We start from the raw sequence: 12,500 nt of genomic DNA on the forward strand, positions 1-12,500 counted from the left end.
TGTGGGAAACAAAAAATTACCACATATAAGATACTATATTCTGGTATTGTGGTAGTTTTTGAACTGCCACACTATGGGAGGATTAACACCAGTTTCCTACACAATTTTACAGACTTTTGATACCACTGTGGTTGTTTGGAGAGAGGCACATTGCATGAACTCAAAAAGAAAGCATTTCTAAACCAAATATTCACATGTCATAATCCTGCTCATTAACCTTTTGTATGTGGGTGCTTCATTACATGCATGTGGCCCAAAAATGGGCATTAGGCTTACTTATGTGGCCACTCTTACAGGGTGTGGCTTGTAGACCGAGGGGTACAGGGACAATCATTTTATTCTAATTTGATTTTATTTCATTCTTTCATGATATTCAATTTTCTGTAATACAACGTGCACTACTGGTTACAGCGGGCCGGAATAGTATCCTGAGCATAAAGATAGTAATCTCAATGGAGATGGCGCTCTTCCAGTCATGGTTCATGGAAGGTATATTAAACATTAGTTACTCAATGGAAATTATGCAAAAGCACACTGAATCTAATCATAATCCAAGAGCTTTGTGTACTCATGGGGAGTTTTTAAAGTTACCCCAGCCATTAACCGAAATTCTCATGACGGCAAGTTCCCTTCACTCCGGTCTTCAGCCAAATTCTCATTTCGATTGTAGGGGTTAACACACTTCCTCAAATTGTCCTTCTCTGCATGGGTGTAGGAGAGATGGGTAAAGTAATCAATTTCTCTCATTTTTTCAAGCTCAGTTACAGAGAGAGTGTCATTTTACACCATTAGTGGGGGTCCAGATACTCTATTAGACAAGTAGTGTATTTTATGGCAAGAGAGAACTGTAGACCTTCCTGGCAATTGAAGAAATAAGCAGTCCAACATTATCCTGTATGTGTCCATGGCCTGGATTTCTTGCCATTTTTCCAACTTTTGCCCGACATATGTTGTAGGAACTTCATTTGAATTTTGATTTTATTTACTAATCATAGTGTAACTCTTTAACTCCAAAATTATGACCCAAAGAAAAAATCGGCTAAAACAAGTTCATTATGGTAACCACTGTAAGAGCCTATGTAACTCATTCTCTTCATCTTTCGTGTTATTTTCTGAGTATGCTACAAAGACACCCAGAAATGTAAAAGCAAAAGGAATGTAATAACTGCAGTAACACATACAGCAATCATCCTTTAATGTGAACCTGTGTGGCAAGAACAAGATGATGTGGGTTGTCATCCATCCAATGTTCTTCATCAGGAATACTGAAACTTCTAAATCAATACATTATAGTATTTCTGTTGTAGAAGTTGTATCACAAGGATGCAAATGCAAGTGCATGGATGAAAATGCATTTGTGGGTGCATATATACATTAGCGTGTATGTGTATATACATATACCACCTTGTGTGCCAGACAGGTTCATATTAGTGAATGATTATCCTAGTTGGTAAAAGTGGTTATTATATTCTTGGCTGCTACAGTGGTACAGTTTATCATAGAGCACTTGTTGTCATAGAATATGCTGTTAGGAAATTCTTTCAGTTTACTGTGATATGCATGGAAACTCATAGAACATAATATAGAAGTGTGAATAAATAGATAATTCTTCAGGGTGAAAACTCAAAATCTGGATGAAAATCAAGAGGCAAAATATCAGGCAATCCTGGATAACTATCCTAACCTTTTAATGCAAAACTATATTGAAAAAAAAAAAAAAAATTACTCAATTACCTATGTTTCTGTTTTTTGTATTCTTATAGCATTGCACATGTAGTACATTGTTTAACTGCTGCAGACTTCAGAACAGGACAGTTTTTGATGTTCCTGTGATGCATTTACTTGTGGGATTGGATCATAAGCTTTCTTGACCCAGTGTTGATCCTTCATACATCATAGAAGCAGTACAAAAACGATGTGTTTCAGTAGTCATTATGTGCATTAGTGGGAAGCAGTTTCAGAAGTAGTTGTAAAAGTAGTTCTGTGGAAAAGTAGTCTCTGTGGACAGCCTTTCATGATTCTGTGAAAAAATCTTTTACCTGCTGTGGTTGTTAATCATAATTTTGATTTTTACACATTTTGTAGAATTTGATGAATGGTAGGCATGCATTATATGACTTGAATAATTTTAACGAATGAGATTACGGTATATTTCAGACTATATAACGGCACTGTTCAACCCACAGTTTTTTGTAGCAATTGTGTTAGAATATTTTAGATTGCAAGCTATTTTGAAGATGATTTGATATCCTTCTAGAGAACAGTAGTTAATTGTTAAATGTAATATTTCTCTCCATTTTCTATCTTTTATTTTATTATGATCTTTGTTTCAAGCTTCTGTGGAATCTTTTATGCATATATTTTGAGTTGCTTCCCTTTATCATCTGTTTGATTGGAGAGTAATCTGATTTTTTTTGTCCTGTATTTGCCAACTTTGTTTTCATTTGAACGTCATGGCGGATAGCATACATTTGTAAATCTTGAAAGGATTTCAGTATTACTAGCTAGTCTGTACGTTTTCCAGAAAATGTTTTTATCTTATGGGAAAAAAATATTGTCATGGGCTTGAGTCTTTGCATTACTTGGAAAAAACTTTTGATCTGTGAATTAAATGCTTTGCTAATCAAGCTGTTTAACTCCAGGAGACATTAAGAGTCTATTTGCCCCCATGAAGCATAAACTGCAGTTTATATTAATTCTAAAGGTTCATTATTAACAACTAAACATACTTTGTGTCATTTGGAAACATCCTATATCTATTTCCTATTTTAAAGATGTCTATGTTATGTAGTAACACTAAGTAAGTTTATTAGTATTTCTCTTACTATTCTGTGTCCTATGAGCTTAATGTGTTTTCATTTTATATAGTTAACTGATTCAGACTGGGTCTAACTTCAACCTCATGAAACTGAAACTGACTCAATTTATTTATGATCTTGGCTTGTAGATTTTTAGTTTCATATACAGATTGTATTTTTAGTATTATGATAGGCTATATTTTCATATGACTACTAGCTTATGAATTGGATGGTTTTGCTCTGATATTTTTGGGAACCTATATTTATTTCCTATTTTAAAGATATCTATGTATGTAGTAACACTGAGTGAGTTTATTAGCATTTCTCTTACTATTTTTTATCCTGTGAGCTTAATGTGTTGTCATTTTATAGAGTTAACTGATTCAGACAGGGTTTAACTGTAACCACATCATGCTATTGAAACTGACTCAATTTATTTATTATCTTGGCTTGTAGATTTTCGGTTTCATATACAGATTGTATTTTTAGTGTTATGGTAGGCTATTGTTTAATATGACTACTAGCTCATGAATTGGATGTTTTCACTCTTATATTTTTGGGAACCTATTATTTCCCAATGGAAGGAGCTAATTACTTTTAAAGGCTAAAAGAAATTTGTTGTGTTAACCTTTTGTAAAGTTCCTTTTATGTCTTGTTGTATTTAACTTATTTTTAGACAAATTAAGAATGATTGACTGGTTCATTTGTCATCTACTACACATATAATAAGTATACAAAAAATTGAAGTTCATATATGACAGTTTCAGAAGTAGGTTCAGGTAACATGATAACTCCTGCTATTTGAAATTTCCCTTATATCTGCTGTAAAAGGGCATAGAGAATATGTCAATGTACTTCATAGAATTTTAGTGTTGGTTTCTTGTAGACTTTAAAGTATGTACTAGAACCTGTATTTATTTTTTTATGGAGAGATTGGAAACCAGGATGCTGTACTTTTCAGGAATATTATTATTATTTGTTAATGTTTCACAGATAATTTTAAAATAGATTCTATCTTTTTCATATTATTTTATGGTGTCTGCTTTCTGTTTACATAAGCCTTGACCCTTGTATGTCTTTTGTAATATGAAGGTTTATTAAAAAAAGAATTGTTCTTTTTGTTGATAGTGCAGACTTATGATTACAGATCATGAACTTCAGAAAAGTTTAAAAGCTACATACTCTTGTGTATGCTGAATATGTATTGGATATTATCTTCATTGTTTCTTAATGTTCTCATGTGTTTACCTACTGGTAGTGTTCCATCATTCACTTATCTGTCCATATCTCAGTTTTGTCAGTGTTATCTTACAGTGATATAATGTCATTCTATATTATCGTGTGTATTAATTGTCTGGTATTTCTAAGACTGATGTACAGTTTGGATGGTATTAGAGATAATAAGATCTTGATTTATTATTTATTTTTATTATTTACTGATATTCATACAGTTGTCTGTGTGTTTTTTAAGCTTATTGAATCTCATACAAGAGAAAGAACATTTCTGTGAGTTTTGCTAGACTAATTCAAGTCTGTCTGATATGTAATTTCTTTTATAGATTCACAAAGATAAGATGACTGAAAAATTGAAATCCCTGATATAACAAAACACATTTGTAGACATTCTTAGAGTGTGTGAGTACTTGAGTGTGTGAGAGTGGATGAGTGTGGGAGTTTATAAGTGTTTGGGAGTGTATGAGTGTGTGGGATTGTATGAAGAGTGTGTAAGAGTGCATGAAGAGTGTGTGAGAGTGCATGAAGAGTGTGTGAGAGTGCATGAAGAGTGTGTGAGAGTGCATGAAGAGTGTGTGAGAGTGCATGAAGAGTGTGTGAGAGTGCATGAAGAGTGTGAGAGAGTGCATGAAGAGTGTGAGAGAGTGCATGAAGAGTGTGAGAGAGTGCATGAAGAGTGTGTGAGAGTGCATGAAGAGTGTGTGAGAGTGCATGAAGAGTGTGTGAGAGTGCATGAAGAGTGTGTGAGAGTGCATGAAGAGTGTGTGAGAGTGCATGAAGAGTGTGAGAGTGCATGAAGAGTGTGTGAGAGTGCATGAAGAGTGTGTGAGAGAGCATGAAGAGTGTGTGAGAGTGCATGAAGAGTGTGTGAGAGGGCATGAAGAGTGTGTGAGAGGGCATGAAGAGTGTGTGAGAGGGCATGAAGAGTGTGTGAGAGGGCATGGAGAGTGTGTGAGAGGGCACGGAGAGTGTGTGAGAGAGGGCACGGAGAGTGTGTGAGAGAGGGCACGGAGAGTGTGTGAGAGAGGGCACGGAGAGTGTGTGAGAGAGGGCACGGAGAGTGTGTGCGAGAGGGCACGGAGAGTGTGTGCGAGAGGGCACGGAGAGTGTGTGAGAGAGGGCACGGAGAGTGTGTGAGAGAGGGCACGGAGAGTGTGTGAGAGAGGGCACGGAGAGTGTGTGCGAGAGGGCACGGAGTGTGTGCGAGAGGGCACGGAGAGTGTGCGAGAGGGCACGGAGAGTGTGCGAGAGGGCACGGAGAGTGTGCGAGAGGGCACGGAGAGTGTACGAGAGGGCACGGAGAGTGTGTGTGTAAGTGTAAGTGTTAGTGTATATGTTTATGTTTATGTAAAAGCATGCTATTTTATATCCTATTAAAGATTCTACCTCTTGCATTACACATATACAATGCATACAAACTTGTGGCGAGTATTATATGAGATTCTAGTGTCCACCTTTAGTGCTGAGGATATTTCTATATCATGAATTTGTTTATATATTTCAGCATTTCTAAGAAATCTTTATCCCCTATAATTTACCAAGAAGAGGGCTTATTAATAACATTTTTGTCCCATAAATCTGTGTACTATACTTTCAAGATACATGTGAGATCTTCACACACATTCTTGCATATGTGATTTAGAATCTCTTTTGTCTTGGTCTTCAGGATGCCAATGTCACATGGTACACGGACAACCCCGACTTCACACCATGTTTCGAGCGCACAGTGTTGGTGTGGGTGCCCTGTTTCTTCCTGTGGGTCTTTACTCCCATGGAAATCTTCTATTTAAAAAACAGCCCAGATAGGCTTGTACCTTGGTCATGGATCAATATCTCTAAACTGGTTTGTATACCCATTTTTTAATTTTTGTATTGGTGTTTATGGTGATTTTTATGGATCATGTTTCTGTGTTGTGTAGTTAATGATGTTTTATATATATATATATATATATATATATATATATATATATATATATATATATATATATATATATATGTATATATACACCCTGTTTTATCCCTGGGATAAATATTTTAAAGGTTTTAAACAGTTGCTTTTTTTAACTCTGTTTATACTTTTACTTGCAGATTGGGTCAACTCTCTTAATGACTGTTCAGTGCGTTGATTTTTTCCATGCCGTCTATAGAAATGCAAATGATGAAGGGGATGTTTACGGTGTGGACTATGCAGCTCCAGCAATAATTTTCTTTACAATTGTAAGTTCTTAGCTTATGTAAAGAAATGTAAGTGATGTTAAGAATAAAAAAGGATCACATTAACATATGGGTTTTTAAAAGTTTATGAATGCATTGCAGGATATTTCCATTGTTAGAGGGAAAATAGTAATAATAAGTTGAGAGAAATGAACCTGTTATGTTGCAGCCTTTCTTGGCAAAAGATTACAAAGTGTTTTTTACAACCATCTTTTACTTTAATAGTATAATTGATATAATTCTACAGCTACTTCAAGTGGTTTTTATCCTGATGGAGAAGAAACGGGGGATACAAAGCTCAGGTGTAATCTTCATGTTCTGGCTACTTTTGGTTATATTCGGCATTCCAGAGTACCGCACATACTTCTTGAATGTCTTAAATGAGGTGAGTATGTGTAATATGTTCATTTTCATTAGGCCAGGATTGTATGGTGTAGGCCTATGGTGAAAATGACAGAGGCTTGGTTCTTTATTTTTTGCAAATATTTTTTGGGGTTGACATCAATAATAATGATAACAATGTTGATAATGATAGTGATAATGATAATAATAAGAATTGCAATGATGAGGATATTATAATAATGATGATAATGATGATGATAAACAATCATTATCATCCTCATTGTCTTGCCAATTTCACCAATAAGAAACAGTCTTACAACCATTAGTCATATACATTCTGTGTTTGTTTTGAAAGTGGATGGGAATGGCCAGTATAAATTTGTTACTGGAGTAGGTATATAATAATGTATAGTATAATCTTTGATATCAGGAAAGTCATAGCTTTAAAAAGTAAAGTGAAATCTACCATTTGTATGCCCACTTATGCAGGTAACACTTTCTTATATGTCATGCAGTGACATGCACAGACAATAGTAGATGTATTTAAAATCTTTTATACTTTATCCCTGGAGATCTGCAGGCCACTGAATTTTTTAAATGATGCATGAATTTTTTGCCTAAAAGAATGTTCTGTAATTTGTATTAAATTCTACAAAACTATTTAGCATATTATGTATTCATGACTGATAAGAAAACATGTGATAATGACATCATATGTAGCATTTTAATTGTAATTTGTGAATTGATCAAAAGTGGTATTTTTTGACAGAAAAAAGAAACAATGATGGGAATTGCAAATGGCATACATGTTTTCTGCCTACTTTGATCATTTTTTGTTATTTGATATGATTTATTGCTTTCCCAGAAAGTAACAATAGTAAAATTACTTATGTAAAGCAATTCAACACAGACCAGCAAAAACCAGCAAAGCTTAATAGTGTCTTGTGACAGTTTTTTGATGATGGAAATGAAAGTTTATTATTCTCATCATTAATGCTTTTACTTTTGTAACACTGCACTGACTTTCAAGCAAATAGAATGTGGTTTTCATAACAAAGTGGAGAGTTAATCTACCTTCCAAGCAAATGCTTCATTGCAGTTCTCATGCCCTTTGTCCTTCTATAAAGCTTTTCCAGATTATCTGATACTAGTGTTCATGATATTTTTCTTTTTCCAGGAAACTAAAGATGAAGTAATTATGTTCCGGTTTGTGACTTATATGGTGTATTTCCCGCTTACTGTTGTAATGCTAGTCCTCAATTGCTTTGGGGACGCTACACCAGAGTATGTGGATTTCGATAGAGGCGAGGTAAGGAATGGTGTGTTGGGGTGGGTGAGTATCTTTTCTATGAAGGATTCCTAAAAATGTTTCTATTTATCAGCATTATTTCCTTTTGACATATTGGTCTTACCATACACTTGTAAATAGAGAGATTGTCATTTCGTAGTAGAAAACACATAATATCCTAGGGTGGAAGCTATGGCTTTTCTTTATCAAATATGTATTATCCTCAATGCAGAAACCTTGTCCAGAAGTTGGTGCCTCCTTCTTCAACCGAATCTTGTTTGCCTGGATGGACTCCTTAATTTGGAAGGGCTACAGAAGACCTTTAGAGATGAAAGACCTCTGGAGTCTCACCTATGAAAATGCTTCTCGCACCATTGTGAAACGTTGGAACAAAAACTGGAGGAAGTCGATTGCGAAAAAAGAAGAGTATGGAATGTTTATATGTTTGTGGGCTTAGGTCAGACTAATTATTTTATAATGAATTTTAACTGATTTAGAACATTTTAATCTCTGAGTAAAGTAAACCATTAATACATGGTCTCTGCCCTTTATTCTACTAAATCCTTTGTTATTCATGCTACAACACATGAAGATATTATTAATATGGAAACATTGTTGTGGAATGTAAAAATGAAACTGCTTTGTTACAGGAAAGCTGAGAGACAGGCATGGGCATCTACCAACAACTCTACTGAAGTGGAGTTAAAAGGAGTAGGAAAGGCCAAGAAGGAATATGTTTCTATCTTACCCACTATGATACGCACTTTTGGTCCTACATTCCTTTTTGGAGCATCATTGAAGTTATTCCATGACTGTTTGCAGTTTGTAAGTCCACAGATCCTCAGGTTAGTTGTTGGAGAGTTTTGTCACTTCTAATATGATATAATGACATGACATGATGATAATGATACTGTTAATAACACAGACAATAACCATAGGATTGATAGTGGTAATAGTGGTATTAAGATTTTTTCTGAAAAGTTGTCAGCCATCTATATATTGACAAAATTAACTAGAAAAAATTTCAATGGATAGTTTATGTACCCAGCAAAAGTAGATCAAGATGATTATTTCTGGTTTTGGCAGACTAAATATAGTTTCATTGGATATGATCCCAATTTTATTTTTACATTCATTTTCAGTGCCTTGATCACCTTCACGGAATCTGAAGATGAACCTGTATGGAAAGGGTACATGTATGCTGTACTCATGATTGTGTGTGCACAGATCCAGTCTCTTGTGCTTGGACAGTATTTTATGAAGATGTTCTTAGCTGGTTTAAGAATCAGAACAGGTGTAATTTCTGCAGTATACAGAAAGGTAAAGGACGAATGTAAAAGTATGAAGAAATAGAAGATTTATATTTGTAATAAAATCACTCAAATATGGGAGTTGAATTTTCTAGAGCTAATATGTGTGATTTATTTCAGGCTCTGCGCATTTCCAGCTCTGCAAGAAAGGAGTCTACTGTTGGAGAGATTGTCAATTTAATGTCTGTTGATGCCCAGCGATTCATGGATCTAACTTCATACATCAACATGCTGTGGTCTGCACCACTACAGATTGCTTTGGCACTTTATTTCCTGTGGGATCTTCTAGGTATGGGAATATAACATTAAGATAGGATAAAAGGGCACACTATTTATTAATCAAGCATACTATCAGTTAAGGACTTGGTACTTTGGGTGATATCAAATAGAACAGGCTGAATGTTTTGTTTACTAACACTGCTGCCAAATAATTTAAGGGCTCTTTGCTGCCAAATAATTTAAGGACTCTTTGCTGCCAAATAATTTAAGGACTTAAGGAGGTGGAGAGGTCATGGTGATAGGAAAAACTGGTTTAGATGGAAAGAGTAAGGTGTTAAAGAGAGGACATTGAAAATGAATCTAAACATTTCATCATTTCATTGTTACAGGATGCCTAACATGCGCTTGGCTTCTTAAATGATATTATTTTTGGTTGGTATTCTATTAGAAATTTATGGAATAGTGAGAATAAATGAACTTGATCTCCTTTAGGACCATCTGTACTTGCTGGCCTGGCTGTTATGATAGTGCTGATCCCTGTGAATGGTTTTATTGCAAATAAGACCAAGCAGTTCCAGATCAGTCAGATGAAGAACAAGGACCAACGAGTGAAGCTCATGAACGAGATCTTGAATGGCATTAAGGTTGGTGTGAATTCTTGCTTGTTTGGTTAGAGTTACACTTAATGTACCATTGCCTGTAGTGTAATGGGTAATTTAGAGTATAATTCTATATATATTTTTTCCATTTTGTAATCAGATTGCTACAGAGAAATATGTACCATATCTAAGTAAGATGTGAAATTCATGATTTTAGTGTATGGTTAGTTTTAACTGTTTATCATTATCACAGAAAACTTCTTGCCTCATTATGGGAGTATGATGGACTGTTTTTTCAGGTTTTGAAACTGTATGCATGGGAACCTTCCTTTGAGGAGCAAGTCTTAGGAGTCCGCAACTTAGAGATTAAAGTACTGAAGAAATCGGCTTACCTCAATGCAGGTACTTCCTTCATTTGGACCTGCACACCTTTCCTGGTAGGTGTTCAATGTTAAAGTTATGTCATTTAGCTAGTTTATAGTATACAACCACAAACATTGAAGTGTTTGATCTGTTTACACTGTATTGGGGGAAATATTTATGAATATAAATGACAGTTAATGTTCATCATGATTGTATTAACAACATTGAATAATTTGGGTTATTTTAGGTATTTAGATTATAGCAGTACCACTTTAGAAACTTTATTACTATTAAACTAAAGTTTCACTAAAGAAAATCAGTCACAAGAAAAATTGTATTCCCCTCCTTTTTTTATTACTAAAGCTATACATGCATTACATGTACAGTTTAAGGTTCACTTACATTTGTTATAAGATATTTCTATCATTGTTTTTATTAACATCATTATTATTGTAATAATTATTATTATCATTGTCATTATTACTGTTGATGTTCATGCTGTTCTGGTGTAATGCTTTTGTTTTTCTTTGTCCTTTTTTCATATATTATTACTGATTTTTTAAATAGAGTTTAGACTGTGATAGATATTACATTGTAATTAGATAATAAATTTATTTTTCCAGAAAGAGGATCTGGCTAAACAAAGTAGATGTAGCTATACAGTATATGATATATAGTAATACCATCAAGTGTACTTTCCTAATGTCTTTTAACTTTCTCTGAATATAATCATTTTCTCATCCCTATTGTCTATGCATGACTCTCAACCCCACTTCCAGGTAACATTTGTGATGTTCACAACGTATGTCATGACTGACCCAACGCACATCCTGACTGCTGACAAGATTTTCACATCTCTAACCCTTTTGAACATTTTGCGCATGCCTATGGCCATGTTGCCTTTCCTTATAGTTGCATCTGTGCAGGTATTATCCCAAAGATGTGCTTGTACTGATGAAGTACTATGCAGTCTTCTATTTTTATTTTACTTTCCCAGTTACAGGAATTTTTGTGGCTGATATTGGCGTCCTGTTCTTACATTCTGTATTTTTGATTGGACTATGTGGGGATATTGTGCTAACTTGGAGAAGTATATGTTTCATGTGATTTTGATATCTTCATAGTGATTTAACATATGTATTTGTATGCAAATGTATATTTGATTTAGTTGTATTGGTTGCGTGTTATGATTTTTATTGTTGTGTGTGGAGAATGTTACTTTCATAGGTTTTATTGAGTACCTACTTTTACATACACACACACATTATTACTGTTGAGTACCTAATTTTTCATACATACACATTCTCATATACAATGACCTGCATGCATGTGCACACTTCCTCTTAATTTCAAACTTACATTTACCTTGCACACATACCCACACCTACACCAGAATCCACTGTGTTTACACATGTCCTTACACTCCTTATAACAGCAAAACTACAAATTCAAACACTCACATATTCTTACATATATACTTAAACACTCAAATGCTTGTTCCTCTCTCTTAGAGGAAAAAACAAATGTATTATTGGGGAAATCTAAAACCTTTTTCTTTTCTTACAGTTATAAATAAGCTTTGATTGTGATCTGTTACAAATACCAGTTTTACTGATGCAGTGATTATAGTATTTTGCAGAAAAATACTGCAGATACAAACAAAGGTTTTCATAATCCAAGCATTGATAAGTCCAGCCTATTATTACAATTACTGTGTGTGTGTGTGTGTCTTTGTGTGTGTGTGTGTCTTTGTGTGTGTGTGTGTGCCTTTGTGTGTGTGTGTGTGTCTTTGTGTGTGTGTGTGTGTCTTTGTGTGTGTGTGTGTGTCTTTGTGTGTGTGTGTGTGTCTTTGTGTGTGTGTGTGTCTGTGTGTGTGTGTGTGTCTTTGTGTGTGTGTGCGTGTGCGTGTGTGTGTCATGTGTGAATGTGTGTGTGAGTGTGTGTGTGTGTGCGTGTGTCATGTGAGTGTGAGTGTAAGTGTGAGTGTAAGTGTGAGTGTAAGTGTGAGTGTAAGTGTGAGTGTAAGTGTGAGTGTAAGTGTGAGTGTAAGTGTGAGTGTAAGTGTGAGCGTAAGTGTGAGCGTAAGTGTGAGCGTAAGTGTGAGCGTAAGTGTGAGCGTAAGTGTGAGCGTAAG

The 12,500-nt window shown here is 34.9% G+C and overlaps 1 protein-coding gene across 1 annotated transcript in view; it reads left to right on the top strand.

The window, feature by feature from the left end:
• Positions 1 to 12,500, top strand: part of MRP (Multidrug-Resistance like Protein 1) — a gene marked incomplete in the record, with an annotated part of 45,321 nt that overhangs the window by 1,437 nt on the left and 31,384 nt on the right. The window contains 11 exon segments of the mRNA XM_070118245.1: positions 5,698 to 5,874; positions 6,120 to 6,248; positions 6,493 to 6,630; positions 7,765 to 7,896; positions 8,108 to 8,301; positions 8,526 to 8,720; positions 9,018 to 9,195; positions 9,306 to 9,474; positions 9,897 to 10,048; positions 10,303 to 10,440; positions 11,146 to 11,292. Coding sequence (XP_069974346.1) covers positions 5,698 to 5,874; positions 6,120 to 6,248; positions 6,493 to 6,630; positions 7,765 to 7,896; positions 8,108 to 8,301; positions 8,526 to 8,720; positions 9,018 to 9,195; positions 9,306 to 9,474; positions 9,897 to 10,048; positions 10,303 to 10,440; positions 11,146 to 11,292 — 1,749 coding nt within the window.

Source organism: Penaeus vannamei, chromosome 41, assembly GCF_042767895.1.
Source record: "Penaeus vannamei isolate JL-2024 chromosome 41, ASM4276789v1, whole genome shotgun sequence".
Lineage (NCBI taxonomy): Eukaryota > Metazoa > Arthropoda > Malacostraca > Decapoda > Penaeidae > Penaeus > Penaeus vannamei.